Consider the following 21,920-nt stretch of genomic DNA (forward strand, 5'->3'; position numbering starts at 1 on the left):
TACATTTCGGGTCATTATTTTCTGCGAGACTATTAGTGTTTACGCAAAGTCGAACACATATCTGAAAAAGAGATCTATCTCGAAATATTATAGAATACGGGCATTCCATCAGACTGACGCAGATAATCATAATGCAAACGTGTGCATGAAATATATTAATATATTAATATAATAATATATTTGTTGTTGAATTAATAAAACTAGTCTTCATCTGCTTCAGTTTGTGTCTCTCCGTTACACACCTGCATTGTACTGCTTTCTACAGATTATATTTAATTACCTTTGCAGGTTTAAAAAAAGAGCTACAATAGCAGCGTCAGAAATTTCGTGGAAACTATTGAATAATTCCACCCGCCATCTTTCGAAGCTTATAACTCCTCGAAAAATGTCATTCAAGCCCTAATTTTTTTTTTTTTCAATTAAAGGAGCAAGGACCAAGGTTTCATTGAAATAAAACACAAAAACAAACAACGTGGTTTTTTTTTTTAAAACAAAGGTTTTAAACTTCGGACTTTACAGGTAAATTTCTAAAAAAACACTATTTTTTTTTTTTGTTGTTAAATTTGAATATATTATTTATTGATCTTTTATCTTCAATTTGTGATATATTAAACTTTGGTACATAAATTAATTATTTACTTTTTAATAGACATTTGAAAATGGGGGGGGCGTGAATTTAAAAAAAATATTATATTCGGTTTATTGGAAAGAGCATAACATTTCACATTGACCCTGTAAATATGGTAAAAATAGAATCAATAGAAAAATTTTGATAGATTTTTAAAGTTTAAAAATTGAAAAATACTAAACTCGTAACATTCAATTAATTTAATTACTATTTTTTTTTAAATATTTCTATTACTTTTTATACAACTTTAATAGTTTATTTTAGAAGTATAATCCATAAAAAAAATAAACAACCCACCTTTAAAAGAGAAATTACGAGTTTTTTATATTTTATTTGCAGTTTCGTGTTAGGGGTGTCAAAAATTCCTACAAAAAATCTGATACACCTAGAGCTACAATAATGTCAGGGCGTCTCCATTTACGCTGAATATCCACAAAATGTCAACATCAATATATTATATGTGAAAGAGTTCGCTGTGGAATTTCCACAGGTCCCACTAGTATATATATATATATATATATATATATATATATATATATATATATATATATATATATATTTGTAGTCATCGACATACAGTTCTGTTTCGTTGTATCACAACTCATCAGTGCTGCTAGACTAGCACCTCTCCTAAGCCAAGGATCAAAACTAGAACCGTCGTGTTGACAGTCGGCAATTCTACCCCTCGACCACGGACGCGATGCCCGCAACTAATCTGTCCGAATGTCTATTTAAATAAACATCCGTCCACTACTTTTATAGTGCTCAAACGCTTGTTTGTAAACAAACCGCGAACTTCGAATTTTTCAGCCAAATTATATATATATATATATATATATATATATATATATATATATATATATATATATTCTGAACACTTTTCAGCTTTACGATGGATGTCATTAAAACAACACTATCACAACCATTATAACCATTGGTTATAATGTAAATATATGTACCTATTTGAAATGGCTGACATAATAGTGCCGTAGTGTTCGTTAAATAAAGGGAATATAATCATTCCATGCGATGAATGTCATTAAAACAACATTATCACAACCAAATTAGTTCTAGTTTTATAACACTTTTATTCAATTATTAATTTCATAATAAATACAATATTGTTTGGTCATTAAATTATTGAACATATTATCCCTATATATAATAAAAGAGGCGCAAGTGTTCCACTTTGGACCAAAATATCATAGGTTTACAACAGATGGCACATACAAATTTAGTATGTTTACGCTATTAGCCATTCTCTTATTTAACTATAGAGCGACATTTTAGTCACATTAATTCGTAATATTAAAACATTAGATTTAATCCTAGAAGCGCCATCATCATCATCGTCATAACCTACAGAGAGAGTAATTTCCATTTTACCCCCTAATCGCCAAGTACTATCACCGCCACCCACTTCCACCATGTATTTATACTCAAAGAGCACTTAAATTTAGACCCCTTTCTACGTACTTGATCTATTTCCTATTACACATAGAATTTAACTTCCCATCTTCTACACTAAAAATACTAAGGTCTCCACATACTTGATCCTCACGTTGTGATTGGCTGACACTACCCATTCCGATATTCATGGATTATTGGAATGATTATATTCCCTTTATTTAACGAACACTGCTGCACCTTTATGCCAGCCATTGTCCATACGTACATATATTTACATTATAGCCAACTATCACAATCCAACAGTTTGCTTTGTTCTTTCATTTTTTCTGGGAATATTAAGATTTACATACTTTCCCTTTAATTATACATTTTTTCCCCTCTTTTTTTTAAAAAACACGGACTCAGTTTATTTACATTTCCGATCCATATCGTACGGGCAGAGATAGCGAACAGCGAAAGAGAGAGATTAAATAATCGTATCGGCAGAGAGAGACAGAGATTACAACAAAGTAACAGATACGGATTGACCTTATTTAATTACTCCGTCATTACTTATAGAAGAAAAGCAGCACATTATTTCCATTCAGCTTTCGTGGTGCAGTGGAAAGACACCCGACTTGGAAACCACTGTTTGCAAGTTCGCGCCCAACCAAAGGATTACTTCTTTTTTTTTTTTTTGTTATTAAAAGTTACATTGTTTTTTTTTTCTTTTTTATATTGCTAGGTCAGTCCCCTCACCAAGAATATATATAAAATCCCTATATATAAATTCAAGCTTTCTTTCTTTTTTTTTTTGTTTATTAAATTGTTATGTGAAACTACAGAATAATTACAAAACACCCACCATCCGTATTCAGCTAAATCCATAACATAACAAGCGACAATTACATGGATCGTTTATTTCGGTAATTATCGTAGCAAAGGGTTTTATATCTATATATAAACTTAATTTCGATGGTTGTCATTCTTTCATTGGGTTGTTTATTCTTTGCCCAATAATTAATAGGTTTATATGATCGTTTTAGGAATAGATTCTTCAAGCCATACACATGCAAAAAGGTGCATAATAACATATATTTATCAATATTTGTGGAATATTCCGTTTCTAGAGTTCTCTAGTAAGAGTATTTAGTTATCGTTTGGGGTCAATTATGTGGTTGGTTTCCTAATGTAGCGCTGCTTTACGCTAATGCTTCTCATAGGTATATATCAACATTCCAATTAAAAGCGTGCCAGACCCATAGATTATTTTAGTTAATCGTTTTCGGGTGTTTAATTATTAGGGCTATGACAACAGCATATTCTTTTCCTTGTTTTGATTCTCAGGTATATATCCATTGATATCTTATATGTTTTTATGTAGAGTGATGTGGTTCCCGGTTGATTAATGGTTGTTTGTGTCGTGTATATACTCGAGAATCAAAACAATGAAAAGAATATACTGTTGTCATAGCCCTATTAATTATTAAGTTTGCAAAGTGCACTCGCCTTTATCCAATTGGTGGTAAATTGTGTTACTGTTTGTTTCGTTTAGTATTAAACGGTGACGCTTGAGGTGGTGTTGAGAGGTAACGAGAGGATGGCTTCTTCCTTAATTTGGCTAAGTTATTCATGCTAGCCTCTTCTTTTATGTTTTTCGATGAGTACTGTTATTAATTAGAGATGTGTCGGTTTATAGTAAGTATAGTTATTAATTTGTGGTGTATCGGGATTGCTCTGCATCATTTCACCTTTTACCTTGGTTCATTTATTAATTAAGATATTGGTAGTGAGGGGGTTATGTATTGTAGTGTTACTACTACGAATAAAGAATTTGAAAACAATAAACAAATGAACGGATAAAAAAGCGAAAAAAATAAATAAATAAATAAAACTTGTCAATAGGAAAATGAAGTCACCACCAAAAAAGAAAATCAACAATAAAATCCTAAGATAGGGAAGTAGCGACGGTAAGATTATAATATTACTTTAGATCAAAGTGAAAACTTAGACCAATAAACAACCGCCAAGAGTTAAAAGTTTACTAACACCTCCCCACTTCCAACACTCCTCGTTTTTCATTCATATCCCTTTTATTAGTCGCCATTAATTCCCCCCATTTTTTTTTATCTGAATGTTCTCAAGTCGGTTTTATCATTGTATGCACATATTAGTGTTATAATGCCGGTTTTCTCCTTTTATGATATGAAGCATTTCGCTTCGGAATACCATGGCCTAAAAAGGTCCTTTTTCCATTATCCTCTCATGCTTTGTGTAATAAAAATTACAATATCATCGAAAAGGCAGAGTCAAAAAAAGCAATTTAACGTCCTAAATTCTTATATGAAAAAATGAACGCATCTCATAGTAAAATGGAGTTATCTCCCTCATAACAATGACTGTGATTGGAAAAGCGTTATATATATATATATATATATATATATATATATATACAAAGGATGAGAGTCTATATAGAAACGTTTTAATTTGAATAAGTGAAAATGTCTGTATGTATGTATGTCTGTGTACATTTCCCTACACAATACCAAATTTGACATAAGGTGTATTGAGATTTGGGATTATATTTTGGATCGGGTTTTGGCCAGAGATTTGGCTGTTAAGGGGTCAAAGTTCAACAATTTGACCTTTGAGAACTCTACTAAACTCCCCGCTAATTTTGGGGCTAAACACTTGAAATTTTAGATATATGTTCTTTGGCCATTGATCAAACTTTTTAATTTGATTTGAAACCAAAACAATAAATGTTAAGGGGTCAAAATTGGGGTCAAAGCTTTTAAAAACTTGACTTCTATGGTCTCTAACAAATTACTCAGCCAATTTTTGGTCTAAATATTTGAAATTTTACATGAAGTGTATCCAGATATAAGACAAGCTTAATAATTGTTTTTTGGACGAAATATTGGCTGCCAAAGGGTAAAAGTTAAAAAGGTTTTACATTTGCAGTCTCCAGCAAACTCTTAAGCCAATTGTGGGTCTAAACATTTGAAATTATACATAAAGCGTATTCAGACGTGCAGCAAGCTTTAAATCAGTTTTGGGGCGAAAATTTGGCTGGCAAATAGTCAAAGTTTACAGAATTGGCCATTGTAGACTCTACCAAACTCCTCCGCCAATTTTTGGTCTAAACACTTGAAATTTTAGATGTAGGTTACTTGGAAATGGATAAAACAATTTAATTTAATTTGATTCCAAAACAATAAATGGTAAGGGGTCAACATTGGAGTCAAATTTTAAAAAAAAAAATGACGTCTGCGGTCCCTACCTACTTTTCTCTATGGTAGTTAAGGAAACCTATTATATAGAAAGGCATTACCGTACATATTCACACATTTTAATATATACATATGCACATAAAGTTATGAACAGTACATAGGGCCCGAGCAAAGCTGTGCGGAACCACTATATATATATATATATATATATATATATATATATATAAAAGTGAAAGTGACTGTCTGTCTGTCTGTCTGTCTGTCTGTGTACATTTTCCTATGCAATAACTCTGTCAATTTTCAATCTACAGACTCGAAATTTGAAATCCAAGGTACCGAGATTTGGGAAAATCTTTGTAATCTTTTTCCGGTCAGACATTTGACTGTTAAGGGGTCAAAGTTCAACGATTTGACCTTTGAGACCTCTACCAAATTCCTCCGCTATATATATATAGTCTTTGAAGTTTTTAACTTTTAAAACTATACAAAAAAATATTTTTATCATTCGTTAGAAAATCATCTAGTCAGTAAGTCATTTAATCACCTGCAATCACTGTATCAACTCGCTCTTGAATTTACTATAATACCAATGATTTATTTTTCAAGGGATTATCAGTTGTTTACCATGAAACACTGTTTTGGGGATTTAAAAACAAAACAGTATATCATCATGGCTTCCCAGCAGTGTTGATCAAACACTACCACTCTTAATCTTCGGAAGAAGACATGTTACAAACATTTGATCCAATTTCCTATTCTTAATTGCAATTACTAACCTTTTCATACTATGAAAATGAATTTCTTACCTCTGTACGATTTATCAATTTCCACATTTAAAATGGATATATTTTTTAATTTATCAGTCTTGTATTTATAAGATTAGGATTAATCCATTTAACTACTTATCACACCCACTATGATTAGTATTTAGTATATTTACATTCTTACTTATTTAAAATTATATATATATATATATATATATATATATATATATATATATATATATATATATATATATAACGCTTTTGCAATCATCATCATTGTTCTGAGGGAGATAACTCCATTTTACTATGAGATGCGTTCATTTTGTTCATAATATATTATATATTGACACTTATGCCTTATATAAATGGTAATTTCAACTCTATGTCTCGCGAATTATGTTGGCTATGCAGTTTGTTCCTTGCTGATGGAGTCAGAGATGATTTTGTGGCCAGAATAAAACACTTATGTTTGTAGGGATATTTTTAAAAAAATTATCATAGTAATAATAATAATAATAATAATAATAATAATAATAATAATAATAATAATATATATATATATATAAGTTTCTTCAAGTTGGGATGGTGCATATATTCCAACTAAGAGACCTTTTAAAGATTCTGACCGTCTCTTTAAGTGCAACTGTTTGAATCTCTCTTGCACTTGGTTCACTGGGTATATTTACTAGCTAATTTTTTTTTCTGAGTTTCTTTGTTATTATAACTGGAATGATACAGATCTTCCTAGTCTCTTTTTATGTCATACATAAGATCTTGATATTTCGATGTGTGTGTGTGTGTGTGTGTGTGTGTGTGTGTTCAAATGCGCAGTGTTCTTACAAGTTTGTATAAATTTTTACGCAACGTTGAATTTGGGCAGGCATTTCAAACGGTTTATGGTATCAGGGAAATAACTCTACCTGACTATTGGAAAGGATTATGTCCCTTTTTACTCCGTTGCAAATGAGTCATTCTCTTAGGTTTCCTTGTTTTGATTAATTTACGACAACATTTCCAGAAATCGTTTTACATTTATAAGAGAAAAATAATCATAAATATTTAGTAACCCTTATTTATAATTAGTGAAATTACATATTTAAGAATAAATTCAATAAAATTATAGCGTGGGTAGTAATAATGATAATGCTTTTACGACAGTCCATAATTTCTGTTTACGGCCAAACTTCCTGTTAGTCGATTAGAATTCAATGCAAAATAATAAACTACTTTTTTTTTTATCTATATTTAGAAAACAACTTTGATAGGTTCGTATCGTCGCTAATGTTTGTTTCGAATGTGTTTTTTTATACTCCTGGGGGCGTCAGTTGTCCAGGAATCAACTTTTACTAGACGGAAGTAAAGAAGAAATTATTTCTCTAAACGAAATAAATATTTATTACTTTTTGTCAGATTAGAGTTTAACTTCGAGTTCGTCTCTAAACAAAAATAATGACGTCTTCACGTAATGAATCCGTTAAATCTTCATCGAAGACTCCAGTCAATTTTGTCTGCCAACGATGTCACCAACCGCTGAAACTGGATTATTCCTTCAATACAATGGAACAAAAATCCTGGAATGAATTAACAGGTAAGTTTATTGGGTACTTATGCATGCAGTCACCAAGCTATTGTTTATTTTTGTTTTGTTTTTTTTTGGTGAAAGACAGTCAATGTTCACTGGTTGTTTATTCCGAAAGCCGTTATTAACATGGGGAGGTTTGGGGTGTTTATTCCGAAAGACATTTTCTTATTTTCAACCTCACCGTAATCAACTTCTTAAAGATAAGTCTTCGGGTGGTCACCTACACCCACCACTCACCCAGTGCGTTTTTACGTTTTTTTTGTTTTTTTTCGTTTTTTTTTTTTTTTTTGTTAAGATTTTAAAGTGAAATTCAATTTTACGATTCAATTTATTTTTTGTACTAGTGCCTTTATTGATCCGTGTTGAATTAATAGAAAGCCATTCTTAACATGGGGGGGATGGTAATCTGTACTTGTTTTGATCCACTTTTCAAGTATAACGTTTTAATAAATTGATACCCCACTTTGTGGTTAATCAGCAATTGAATTTGGACAGACCTGAATGCTTTCCCCCCCCCCCCTCAGACCTGAATGAGCTTTCTCCCTTATCCCCTGCCGTAAAATTAATTCCTTTTCATATTTTCTTATTTTAATTCTTCGGCTTATCGTCGATAATAGGTGTTTTGTACTTTAACCTAACTTATATATAAAAAAAAAAGTTTCATTAAACGTGAAAATACTACTTTAAAAATACCGCGGGTCAATAAGTGCACTAGCACCCAATTTGTTTGTTTATTAAATTGAGTGCTTAGTCGACAGGTCGATTTTTTTTTTTTTTTTTTTTTTTTTTTTTGTGGGAGGAGGCTATTTTGACTAATAGCGTGCGAAAAAAAATAATGGCCGAAATCACTTGGTAAATCAAATTTGCGAAATATGAATCGTCGGGCATATTTTTTTTTTTTTTTTTTTTATTCAATTTTCACCCCAAACAAGGCACAGTGCCACTTTGAAGCAGGGGCTACTATCAGGGACTTAATTTGCAGGGGCATCATGAAGGGAGATGAGTAGAAAGATGTTTGTTCACATTATACTTGAACTTCTGCATATCAGTACAGTTGGGAAAGCAGAATCCTGGAAGGGAGTTCCAAAGACCCGCAGTTCTGGGGAAGAAACTATTGGAGTAAAAGGCTTTCTTGCACCTAGGGATCTCTACTGTAAAGGGATGAGACTTAGTAGCTTGTTGGGTTTGTCGGGGGTAGTTACATAGAGAAGGTAAAAGTGTTTGCAGTTCGTCAGAGTATTCACCATTAAAGTATTTGTAGAACAGGCAGAGGGATGCAATATCTCGTCGATGGGATAGAGGCTGAAGCCTAGATGACAGTTCAGGACCTATCAGGTTGGCGACTCTTTTGAACCTTGTCCAGGAGCGAGAGACAAGCAGCAGATGCACCAGCCCAGATATGACAACAGTACTCCATACATGGGCAAATGGTGGCCTTATAGAGGTACAGGATACTTTCAGGCGTAAGTAGTTTTCTAGCACGGTAGAGGGAGCCAACCTCCCTTGCAGCAGCCTTGGCAATACTCTCAATGTACCTATTCCAGTTCATATTCCCTGTAAACGTTAGGACGAGGAGTTTAAAAGAAGTACTTTCAGGCAATGTGTTCTTGGCCATTGCTATTCGTGGTAGAGAAGGTTTCTTGTAATTATTGAAGGAAACAAGCTTAGTCTTAGCAGCATTGAATATGACCATCCATTTTTGTCCCCATTCCACTACAGATTGGAGGTCATCCTCTAGTGTTTCTGCCATTTCATTGGATATGTGTTCATTTGTTTTCCCTTCATATCTGTTATAGAGAGTGGTGTCATCGGCAAATATACCCATCTCCGAAACAATTTTATCAGGGAGGTCGTTTATGAATATCAGGAATAATAGAGGTCCAAGGATAGACCCCTGAGGTACTCCCGCATTTATGTCGTATTGTTTGGATGTACGACCGTCGAGGACAACTTTGATTTTTCTATTACTTAAGAAGGATTTAATTACATTATGAATTCTTCCAGTGATTCCATATGATCTAATTTTCCTTAGAAGACCATCGTGCCATACCCTGTCAAAAGCCTTAGATATATCGAGGGCCACCGCTCTACCCTCCCCTGTTTTATCCCATGAACGGTATATACGTTCAGAAACTACAGTTAAGATATCTGCTGTTGAACGGGCTTGCCTGAATCCATATTGTTTGTCAGTCAGGAGTTTAGCAGCTGTTAGGTGCTGGACTAGGGCTTGATTTACTAAGGACTCAAATATTTTGGCGAAAAGCGGGAGGGGGCTAATGGGGTGATAATTTAGTGGGTCAGTTCTTTCACCAGAATTCTTGAAGACTGGTACCACAGAGGCGAAACATGAAACGAAACACGCGTTCCTGCCATTGAAAGAGAATCGTTCATTTAACTGGAATTTGAACGGACCTAAACGAGCTTTCTCTCCTACCGTAAAATTAATTCCTTTTTGCGTTTTATTTATTTTTATTTATTTCTGTGGATTATCGTCGATAACAGACTTAACTTTCATATTAACAGGAAAACTTTTTTTTTTTTTTTTAAGTTTATTTAATGACTTTTAGCATGGAGAATCAATTTTCGATTATAGCGTTTGAATTTAATCCGGAAAAACTAGCGCGGTACCAAAAATGCATAAGCACCTTTTTATTTTTTTTTTTTTTTTTTTACAAAAACATTTAAAGTGTTAGATTTTACACCACAGCGAACACGTGAAACCTTAAGGAGAGTTGTACTGATTATTGGCCACAAAATGAATTTTCGTAATTTCTTGTCGTTTTTGCTTAAAACGACATATTTTAAAAAAATCGATCTGTCGACTCTATCTTATCACCTTAAATGGTTAGGTGAAAGTACAGATTAGTTTATTTATTTTTATTTTATTTTTTTTTTTTTTTAAATTACATTTTTACCCCAAACAAGGCACATTACCACTTTGATGTAGGGGGCTACTATCAGGGACATAAGCTACAGGGGTACTATGTGGGGAGTTGAGCAGCAAAATGTCGGTTCACGTTACACTTAAACTTCTGCATGTCAGTACAGTTGGGGGAAGCAGGAGCCCGGAAAGGAATTCTAAAGTCTAGCGGTTCTGGGGAAGAAACTACTGGAATAGAAGGCTCTCTTACATATAGGGATCTCAACTGTGAAGGGGTGGGATTTTGCTGTTTGTTGGAGGTATTTATGTCGAGGGGGTACAAGTGCTTGCAGTTCGTTGGAGCATTCACCGGCAAAGTACTTGTAGAACAGGCAGAGGGATGCTATATTTCGTCGATAGGACAGAGGCTGAAGCTTAGATGACAGTTCAGGACCTATCAGGTTGGCGATTCTCTTTTGAACCTTATCTAGGAATGAGAGACCAGTAGCAGATGCACCAGCCCAATTATGACAACAATATTCCATACATGGGCGAATGGTGGCCTTATAGAGGTACAAGATACTTTCGGGTATTAGTAGCTTTCTAGCACGGTAGAGAGAACCTACCTTTTTAACAGTGGATCTGGCAATGCTCTAAATATAATTTTTCCGACTCCTGTTTCCTGTGAACGTTAGGCCGAGAAGTTTAAAAGATGTACTTTCAGATAAAGAGTCTTTGGCCATTGCTATTGGTGGTAGAGAAGGTTTCTTATAGTTATTGAAGGAAACAAGTTTAGTCTTGGCACCATTGAATGTGACCATCCATCTTTGTCCTCATTCCACCACAGATTGGAGGTTGTCCTCTAGTGTTTCTGCTATTTCTTTAGATATGTGTTCATTTGTTTTCCTGTTATAAAGCGTGGTGTCATAAGCATATATACCCATCTCACAGACAATTTTGTCAGGGAGGTCATTTGTGAATATTAGGAATATTAGATGTACAACCATTGAGGACAACCTGGAATTTTCTCTTATCTAAGAAGGATTTAATTGTTATGTATTCTTCCAGTGATACCGTATGATTTGATTTTCCTGAGAAGACCTTCATGCCATACCCTGTCAAAAGCTTTAGATATATCTAGAGCTACCGCTCTACTCTCCCCTGCTTTGTCAAGTGAATGGTATATACGCTCGAAGATTAGTTAGGATGTCTGCCGTGGAACGGGCTTGCCTAAATCCATATTGTTGGTCTGTCAGAAGTTTAGCATCTGTAAGGTGATGGACTAAAGCATGATTAATTATGGACTCAAATATTTTGGCGAAAAATGGGAGGAGGCTAATGGGGCGGTAATTTACTGGGTCAGTTCTTTCGCCAGAATTCTTGAAAACTGATACCACAGATGCAGTTTTCCAGCAGGCAGGAAAGCAAGATTCATTAAGGCATTTGTTGTAAAGTTTGGAGAGAACCAGAGCTACTTCGGTAGAGCACTTTTTTAATAGCACAGCTAGGATGAGATCAGGTCCACATGCTTTTGAAGTGTCAAGATTTTTTATGATAGCATGCACCTGAGAAGGCGTGATTTTCAGATGTCTAGTGTGGCATCTGTCCGCAGAGGAAAGTCAGGGAGGGGATGATTAGCAGGGTCCAGTGTGGAGTTGGAGGCAAACCGACTGGCAAGCATGTTAGCCTTCTCGGTTGCTGCGCAAACTTCATGATTGTTGGATAGTGGAGGAATTGTTCATTGCCGATTATTTACTACACTGTTGTAGATTTTCCAGAAGTTACGGGTTCCTAATTTCTGTTTTTTGGCAGTTTCAGTAAATTCTCTCTTAGCTGCCGCTATTTCTTTCTTACAGTTATTTCTGGCTTCGATATATTTCTCTCTATTTGAACTGGACTTATGTCTGTTAAATCTGCAGTACACATGCTGCCTTTGCACGATGGCAGCTGCACAAGTAGAAGTAAACCATTGGGGAGAGTGGGGGCTTGCTATAAAACTTCCGCGTGGGAACTGTGCTTCAATTGATGTTTTGAACCATTCAGTGATCTCATTTGCACACTGATTTTTAGAATACGATATTATCTTTCCATCATTCAGACATACATCACAGATTTTGTTTTCTTTTTGTTTTTAAATATGGAGGAATTATAGACAAACACCCATAATTTTAATCCAAATCAATTTTTTTCTTCTTCTTCTTTGTAGCTCCTTTGAAAAGCAGCACGTTGGATTCGGAATGTTCAATTGGCATCATATCTTCACAAGAAAGTTTACAGGTAAGAATTTCTTATTCATTATGAAGCTAGTCTATATATTAATAGGATAGCGTGTGTGCTATTTATTTGTGTGTCATACTTACATCCTATTGACTTTCGTTTAATGGTTATGGACTTCCATTTTATTGTAATAAATTTTACCAAGAATTCTTCATAAGTTTTGGTTTTGATTATAGCTTATTGCACTCCAGTCATTTAGTTTTTTAATAATTTTACCAAGAATTCCACATAATTTTTTGTTTCAGTTTCGATTATGGTTGAAGGACTTTGAGTTATATATATATTCCTAAGTTTTGGTTTCGGTTTTGATTCAAGCTGATGCACCCAAGTCATATGAATATATTTTTTTAATTTTTGAAATTGCGACTTTATAATATATAAAAATCGATAGAACATTAACTCTATAATAATATATAAAAAATCTGCAAGAATTATAATATCATATTTAAGCGTTCTTTATGACCGGGCTATGCCGGGCATCCCTGCTAGCTTAGATAAATACTTTTGCAGTTCTAACAAGAGAGCTACAATAATATCAGAACGTCTCCGTTTAAGCTGAAAATCTTGAGAGCCATCATCAATATATTACATATGACTGAATCCACTAGAATTTCTACAGGCCCCGCGAGTAATATGACTTTGGTTCTTGACTCTATGGAGTTTGGCGCAAGGATAGTAAAATGTAGTATCAGAAAAGACACAATACTTTAAAATATTTATTTACAAAAATAAATTTAAATTTTCGACAAATTATGCACAAGGTCATTCAAAAATGTTCGAAAAATGGATGCCGTTGGTCATCCGTGGTCACAAATAATAAAAAATGTCTATCCTACTTTTAGCTAGAATCCTCTTAGTCATCATGATACCACATTTAGACATTTTTTGCCTTTGAAGTTATACTCTTTTTTTTTTTTTTTTTTTTTTTTTTAGCTCCTTACATAAAGTGGCTTCAGGCTTGTCTGGAGCGATTTCCATAAATGACTTTAAAATAAGAAGTCAGTTGAATATTTTGGAATTCTAGGATTCAGAAATGTTGGGGATCCCAGAAGTCGAATCTTATACCTCCAAACTACACAAGCTTGCAACAGATGCCAACATGTAAAGTAGAAGTTTAATTGATTATGATGATGGAAATTCTGTGGCTAATTACTAAACATCTGTTTCAATTTGATTTTTTTTTTTATATATATATATATATATATATATATATATACTTGTATATTTTATTATAAAGGGATGAAGATGTCCCTGTTCATTCATGATGAGACTATACAAATATGTTTTCATTCCAAGGGCCCATTTTTGAGAAGCTGGATTTCCCTACATCAAAACCAACCTATCTAGTTATCCTTATGGGGAGGCAACTAAATAGAGACAATATACAACTTTCCCTCTTTTAGTTGGTTTTTTTTTTTTATTATTTCGTCATCAAATAAAACTGAGTAAAAACTGCATTTGTTCAAAACCATGTTTGTCTTCATTTTTTATTCTTATATTCTCAGGATGTGGATTTCACTACCCAGCCGTATACAGTGCAGAGATATATACGACCGCAAGAGTAAGTTTTACATTTTCTATGTTTATGATTTCGCGAAAATGCTTGTGTCTTCCTCAACAGCATTTAATAAAAAAGATGTGCAAATCGTTGTCGTTATACGAAAGATAAAAAGCAACCTCCATTGTTAATGGAATTGTTAATTCAAATTCCAGCATAGAAAATAATGGCTTTTCATTTAAGTTTTGAATGTTTATTTAGACTTGAACTTATTTAGAAAAAGTAAAGAAAAACCTTTCTGGTGTACCTATTTGTCATGGCAGGAAAATGTTGTATTCCAAAAATCATAAAAAAATTGATCAAGTTGTTTTGTTTTTTTGTTTTTATTTAAAACAGTTTTTACGATTTTTAACAAATTAAAATTTGTTCATTATTTTGAATACAAAGAAAATCTCTGCAGTCAAATTAAATTATCGCACTTGAATTTTAGTAAAATTCAAAACATGACACCTTGAATTTCTCCTGTTTAGCCTGTTATAAAATTTGATTTTCTTAAATGAAAGTTAAAAAAATACTTTATCAAATTATGTGATTTTTGGAATATGCTATCTTTGTTCCATGACAAGTGTATACATCATAAAAACTTTTTTTCTTTTTTTTTTTTTTTGCATACGGGAGTAGAGTTTATGTTGTACTTATTCTGAGTTTTCATGCTAAACATGCGAGCTGACGTGCATGTCAATGATGGGTTTCTGCAATCATATCGGGCGAAAGGTGACTCTGAGCTTAAATCTCGTCAATCATACCCAATAATAACATGCTATAAATTTAACGCTAAGATCATCTTATGTCCATATGTAACACTAGATGCATGTTAGCATTGATGTTGTGAAAGAGTCAATTTTTATTCAAAATGGTAACTTTTGACTGTATTGAAGTGTTCTGCAATATGTGTGCTGAGGAATGTGCAGAGGACTAAGTGTAATGAAAAATGGTTTGTGTTCCTATATAATCTCTTATCTATTTGAGAGAAGGTCTGTATTGTTATCTACTGTTTGTCAGGCCATGACCGTTAACTTACTGTTTCTTAGTGTCCCTGTCATCGTCTCGCAATGTCTCTTAGAGTGTGTGTGACAATTACATATAATACACAGATGTGATTAATGTGATATACCTGTTTCTTCTGGGTAGATTCGCCAACATCTTGGGAGCTGGTTCTCGCAACAAAGACACTTTCGAGACAAACACAAGATGCTGGTTGTTTTTCATATATTTTATTTATTCACCTCAGGCGGTTTTCATCACATTAGACTGGAGCGAATGGCGAACTTCGGCTTGCTCTGTTCTCTGGTTCAACCTGGAAACCGTGACTTCTAAGTCACGTTTTCCCTGACCAAATTTATTGTTTATGCCTAGGTTTGAAAACCTATTTTATGCATTTGACATTTCGTCTTCATGTGTTTATTGTTCCTAAGATCTCGACTACATTCCAAAACTTATAATCATTATTTGTCTTTTTAACATGGGAGCATGAGTTGGAACAGATATGTCGACAGCATTGCCAAGGCTGCTACAAAGAAGGTGGGCTCTCTCTACCATGCTAGAAAGCTACTTACGCCTCAAAGTATCCTGTACCTCTATAAGGCCACCATTCGCCCATGTATGGAGTATTGTTGTCACATTTAGGCTGGTTCATCTGCTGCTGGTCTCTCACTCCTGGACAGGGTTCAAAAGAGTCGCCAACCTGATAGGTCCTGAACTGTAATCTAAGCTTCAACCTCCGTCCCATCGATAAAATGTTGTATCCCTCTGCCTGTTTTACAAGTATTTTAATGGTGGATGCTCTGAACTACAAGCCCTCATATCCCCTCAATGTAATTTCCTCCGACAAACAGCAAAGTCCCACTCCTTCACAGTAGAGATCCCTAGATGTAAGAAAGCCTCCTACTCTAATAGTTTCTTCCCCAAAACTGCTAGACTTTGGATTTCCTTTCTGGGTTCCTGCTTCCCCAAGTGTACTGACATACAGAAGTTCAAGTGTAATGTGAACAGAAATCTTGCTGCTCAACTCCCTACATAGTATCCCTGCAGCTTATGTACCTACATCAAAGTGGCACTGTGCCTTGTTTGGTGTGAAAATGTAAAAAAAAAATTTATTTTTTATTTTCATAACGATAATCATAGTAATAACTTCTAACTTTTAATAATAGTCGATCTTACAATCGACTATTAGCAAGGCCACCCTCACGTCTTCCGGGAGGTTAATATATACACTATTAGATTGGAGATTTGTTTTTGGACTCTGTATAAATTGTCCAGACATGGTAACAAAACTCCATGCATGGTTGAATGATGGTTTTTGTAGAGATATCGGATACTCTCGGAGGTGAATAAGTTTACGTTAGAGGAAACCCACCAACCTTAACTATGTTCTCAATGCATTTGCTCCAATTCATGTTGTCTGTGAATGTTAAGCCAAGGAGTTTGAAGGATGAGCTCTTAGGTAGGGTGTTATTAGTCACGGCAGCCAGTGGTTGAGTGTTTTTCTGATCGTTAAAGGAAAGAAGAATAGTCTTAGTAGCATTAAATGTTCTTCCTCTCGTATCGTGGCATGTTCGTGCCGTAGATGAAATTATGGTTAGTATTCTCCATAGGCTTTGGTCCATTGTTAGTCCGAATCTCTGAAGACATCACATGATTTTGAACTTGGCAGAATACATGGGGTGGGTTGCCATTACCTTCTTCAGCACAGTGGTATCTGACTCACCTGCTTGCACCTATCCGTTGACCTTAGATCATCCACATAGCTGCAGTCAAATAACATAACTCTTAATACCATAGGACCGTTGATCTGCTAGAGATTCATCTTCCTTCATGGCTATCCAATGTCCTGCTGTTGACATCATCAGAGTTAGATTAAATGTTATCATCCTTTTATGGCCTTATTTCGCTAAAGACTGAAGGTCATGTTCTGTTCCAAGTTTTCTGTATTTAAACACTGAGGTGCACATCATTAAACAGCAAAAAAATAGTCTCCTTTGAAAAGATGACTTTGTTGGTTCAGCCATACTCTGCATCATAACCAACGAGAGTTCATCCATGAAACACTAGCACTATAACCACTCCAAGGTTGGTGAAAATGCCTGGGAGGCCAGTTGAAGATGTGGTTACATGCCATCAAAGCTGACATCAAACATATCTCCAGTCCCCCCGGTCTACGGTGTTTATCACTGATCCCAGGACTGACTGCCCGTCACTATCTTGGTTGCTGCATCTGCATTCGTCCAGGATGCTGTGTGTTCTATGGGAGATACTGGCTCAACCTGTTCTAGATGAATGTTACCAAAGGCAAGAAAGAACAAGGACAGCATTCACACTGAAGATAGCATTTCTAATAACAATACTCTCTCTATACATTTGCTTCTTAAGTATTTTGAAACATGTTAAATTAAAATATGTTCTTAATGCATTTATTTTTTTCCATCAGTTATATATTTGAAGATGAAGGCAGTAATGACTTCACACTCCTTGGTGAGACGGGAATTGGTGTTATGGAAAATCTGAGCATTAGATTAAAGGTAAGATGAAATTGAAATCCTCCTAAATACTTACAGAATGTTCAGGATAATTTTTTTTTTTTTTTTTTTTTTTTTTTTACACAGTGATCACCACTTATCAAGGCCCGGAAGCCACTCAGGGATAAGGGTTATTGCAAGTACATTACGTTAGTGTGGAGATTTGATGAAGTGTTTACTTAAGGGGGCGGTTCATTAGGAATTTGGTAACGTTGGACTTGAACACATCCAAGTTGTAGTCAGGTGGGAAGCAGGTAAATGGAACAGAGTTCCACAGGCGTGCAGTTCTAAGAAAGAAGCTTTGCTCATGGAATCCACATTTTGATTTAGGCACAGATAAAGAGCGGGGGAAATTTTTCACAGTGGATTCAGCTAGACGAATGTTTTTTGTGAAAGATTGGCGAGGGGGGGGCAGAGATTGGAGTTCAGACGAGCACCTGCCATTGAAATAACGATAAAACAAGGAAAGGCTCGCAACGTCTCTTCTGTGGGAGAGAGGTTGCAGGGTAGAGAAAAGGGCATCCCTCACTAAGCCACGAAGTCTATTTTGTACTCTGTCAAGGCAGGATAGACTGTTTTTAACAGCTCCTGCCCAGATATGGCAACATTATTCCATCCTTTTACATATTTTGTTAAGAAAAGAATAAAATGTCGTATATTGCTGTATTTTCAAAATGTCTTCATATAGATAAAAAACAAGAATTAAAAACCAAACAAGAGCAAGAATTACTGATTAAAATCGGAAAATTGTGGTAAAACCACTTGTTAGCCTGCTCGATAACCACTAACCCCAATACTGTTTCTGCGGTCTTCATCTTCTCTTCTGACTGTGTCATCGTCTCTCACATTGGCGGCTGCCAAGAGATGTGCAGTAGCTCACAAGTATATGAAAAAAGGTTATAGTCAGCTAACGTACTTCCTAACTTCCGGTGTGTCTGCTACCAGAAACAATGACAAGGCAAATCAGTTCCTTTACTTTTCTTGTTCTTCAGTATTTTTATTGTGAAGCGATTTATTGAAATAAAATATAAGAAAAGGACATTATTGAAAAATATACAATAAAAATTAACAAAATTATACAGATAAAAATAATACAATTTGTCTTTATTTGCAAAAAGAGCGTCAAAAGTGTTTACAATAATTCTTTTATAAACCAAACAAAACTAATTTAAATGATTCTTAATTAAAAATAAGACCGAAAAAAACTTTTTAATGATTATTAAATAAAAAAAAAAGGAAGATTGGAAAAACGTAATTTAAAAAAAAAAAAAAAAAAAAAAAAAAAAGAAATAGTACATGTAGAGAGGAGATATAAGCGTGAAAGAAAAAAAGTGAAGGAACTGATTTGCCATGTCACCACTCCCAGTAGCATCACACTGGAAGTTACGAAGTACATTAGCTGACTATAACCTGAGGATTTTTTGCCTGATTCAGTTCACTCAACGAAGCTGCTCTGAGCCTCCACCATAGCCTCCAAGCAAGACCTGAATCTGGACAATGCAGCCTTCAGTGTTCAAGAAAGCTTGTTCTTTGTGTTACAGGCAGTATGATTGGTTTCTTCAAGTGCACTCCATCATCCATGAAGTAGTAATCAGGCAAGTTAGGGAAAGTGGCAGAATTTAGAGACTAGTGAAGTCATGGCAGTTCCCGGTTATTTCTATATGTATGACCTTCCTACAGCCACTTTGACAAAATATAAAATTGATTTCAAAATCTAGTGGCTGATCATTTCTCTAGTCTCTAATACTATTAAATGAAAGATGAGGAATAAGTTATAATTTTATTATATCATCAGAACAATAAGGAAATGTTAAATGAAAAATTAAGAAAAATCCTCTTTAAGCCATAGTATATGAAAGCTAAATGCTTCTCCTCAGAAGAGAAGAAAAGCCAGAATTATACAAAATGCAAATCTAATCTTTATAGACCCTTTCTTACTCAAGACCCGTTGCTAATCTTTACTTAGCAATATACATGGCCGACAAAACACTTTGGATAATCAGATTTCAAGGGGTTTCTGCTTAAATAGTCATATTTTAAAAACCAAAGCACTGTAAGTCTTCAAAATACCACCGTTTTGTTCGGAAATGAATATACTTTCAAATGAATTAGTAAATAATAACATGTATTATATATTTTTAGAGTTTTAAGCAAATAAAGTGATAAAAATGTGAACATCATAAACGGCGTTTTCGGTAAGATTTTGTAATGACCCCCCCCCCCTCTCGATTTGAAAACACTCGTACCGTGTTTCTGTTAAAAATCTTTTAATGAAATTTGGAAATTAGCCAAAAGAGATGTCATTTTTAATAATTTCAAGTGTCCGAAATTCATTTGACCACTCGTTTTTTTTGTTGTTAAAAAAAAAGATTTCAAAATGATGGGTATGGAAAATTTTGAAAAATTTTCTTCGGACACTCGCGTTTAAATAAAACAATCTTTTTACTATGTTTATTCGTTAAAAAGATGATTGGACAGTGTTTTCTGTTGTGGTACGTAGCAATTTAAAAACATGATATCCGAAAAAATCGTTATGAATTTGAATCAACACTGATGTAGTATTTGTGATAGCAGCAGCAGCGATAACATGGCGTAAACAAATGTTTTGTTTTTGTTGTTCATTTTTATTCGAGATCAATTTTTTTTTAATTGAAAATCTGGTTATAAAAAAAATTTAGTTTGAAATAAATGTATAGTCTTGCCAATATAAAGTGCACATCATTTATTCAGTCGTCATCTTTGTGCTGTCATCCAAACAAATTATTCTTATTGTAAGCTTTTATGCATTTCAGATTTTTTTTTTTCTTAGCAATGCTCATAAGAGTAGTGGTAGATGGACAAAAATCGGAGGCCTGCAATATAAATGCTGGAGTCCCTCAGGGGTCAATCCTGGGCCCAACTCTCTTCCTGATCTACATCAATGACCTCCCTAAACACATACTTAAATCATTCGTTGACATCTATGCTGATGACACGACCATCTACGGCAACACATCAAAGGCTGTAAATGACAAAGTTCTCTCTGATTCTCTCTCCTCTGATCTCGAGCGCGTAGTTTAGTGGGGGAAGATGTGGCTGGTTACCTTTAATGCATCCAAAACCAAACTCCTATCCTTACATCATCAACGCTCTGATCCCCATCTGGCATCAATTGTGATGGATGGCTCTCGTCTGGATGAGGCCCCGTGTTTTGACAAGCTTCTAGGTTTGACCTTTACTCCTGATCTGAAATGGAACACGTACATCAAGTCTGTTGCCAAGGTCGCTGGAAAGATGGTGGGATCCTTCTACCGCTCCAGAAGATATCTCACTACTGATGCAATTCTATATCTATATAAAAGCCAAGTACGTCCAAGGATGGAATACTGTTGCCATATCTGGGCAGGAGTTGCTAAAAACAGCCTATCCTGCCTTGACAGAGTACAAAATAGACTTTGTGGCTTAGTGGGGGATGCCCTTTTCTCTACCCTGCAACCTCTCTCCCACAGAAGAGACGTTGCGAGCCTATCCTTATCGTTATTTCCATGGCAGGTGCTCGTCTGAACTCCAATCTCTGGTCCCCTCTCGCCAATCTTTCACGAAAAACACCCGTCTAGCTGAATCCACTGTGAAAAATTTCCCCCACTCTATTTTTGTGCCTAAATCAAAACGTGGATTCCATGAACAAAGCTTCTTTCTTAGAACTGCACGCCTATGGAACTCTGTTCCGTCTGCCTGCTTCCCACCGGACTACAACTTGGATGTCTTCAAGTCCAACGTTAACAAATTCCTAATGAACCGCCCCCTTAAGTAAACACTTCATCAAATCTCCACACTAACGTAATGTACTTGCAATAACCCTTATCCCGGAGTGGCTTCCGGGCCTTGATAAATGGTGATCACTGTAAAAAAAAAAAAAAAAAAAAAAGTTCTGTAATGCTGGTGCAAAATAATGGGATTTCAAATGCATTTCAGTGAAAAAAAAAAAAAAAGAAATCATGATTACATACTTACATGTCATGTTGAAATTTGTAAACATCGCAAAAATTACGAAAAATAACCAAGTAGAAAAATAAGTAAAAATAAATTTTATCGAATTATACTCTTACTCGTTTAATGTTTCAACTAAATAATT

The 21,920-nt window shown here is 34.7% G+C and overlaps 1 protein-coding gene across 1 annotated transcript in view; it reads left to right on the top strand.

Annotated features, from left to right (window-relative positions):
• Positions 1–7,188: 7,188 nt before the first annotated feature.
• The window catches only part of LOC145285925 (beclin-1-like), a 51,677-nt gene continuing 36,945 nt past the window's right edge, over positions 7,189–21,920 (top strand). Inside the window, exons 1-4 of the mRNA XM_080134426.1 lie at positions 7,189–7,602; positions 12,663–12,733; positions 14,239–14,294; positions 17,719–17,809. Of these exons, the coding sequence (XP_079990552.1) occupies positions 7,464–7,602; positions 12,663–12,733; positions 14,239–14,294; positions 17,719–17,809 (357 nt within the window). The 5' untranslated portion in view covers positions 7,189–7,463. The remainder of the gene's footprint in view (positions 7,603–12,662; positions 12,734–14,238; positions 14,295–17,718; positions 17,810–21,920) is intronic.

Source organism: Euprymna scolopes, chromosome 10 (assembly GCF_053919585.1).
Source record: "Euprymna scolopes isolate OS-2025 chromosome 10, ASM5391958v1, whole genome shotgun sequence".
Taxonomy (NCBI): domain Eukaryota; kingdom Metazoa; phylum Mollusca; class Cephalopoda; order Sepiida; family Sepiolidae; genus Euprymna; species Euprymna scolopes.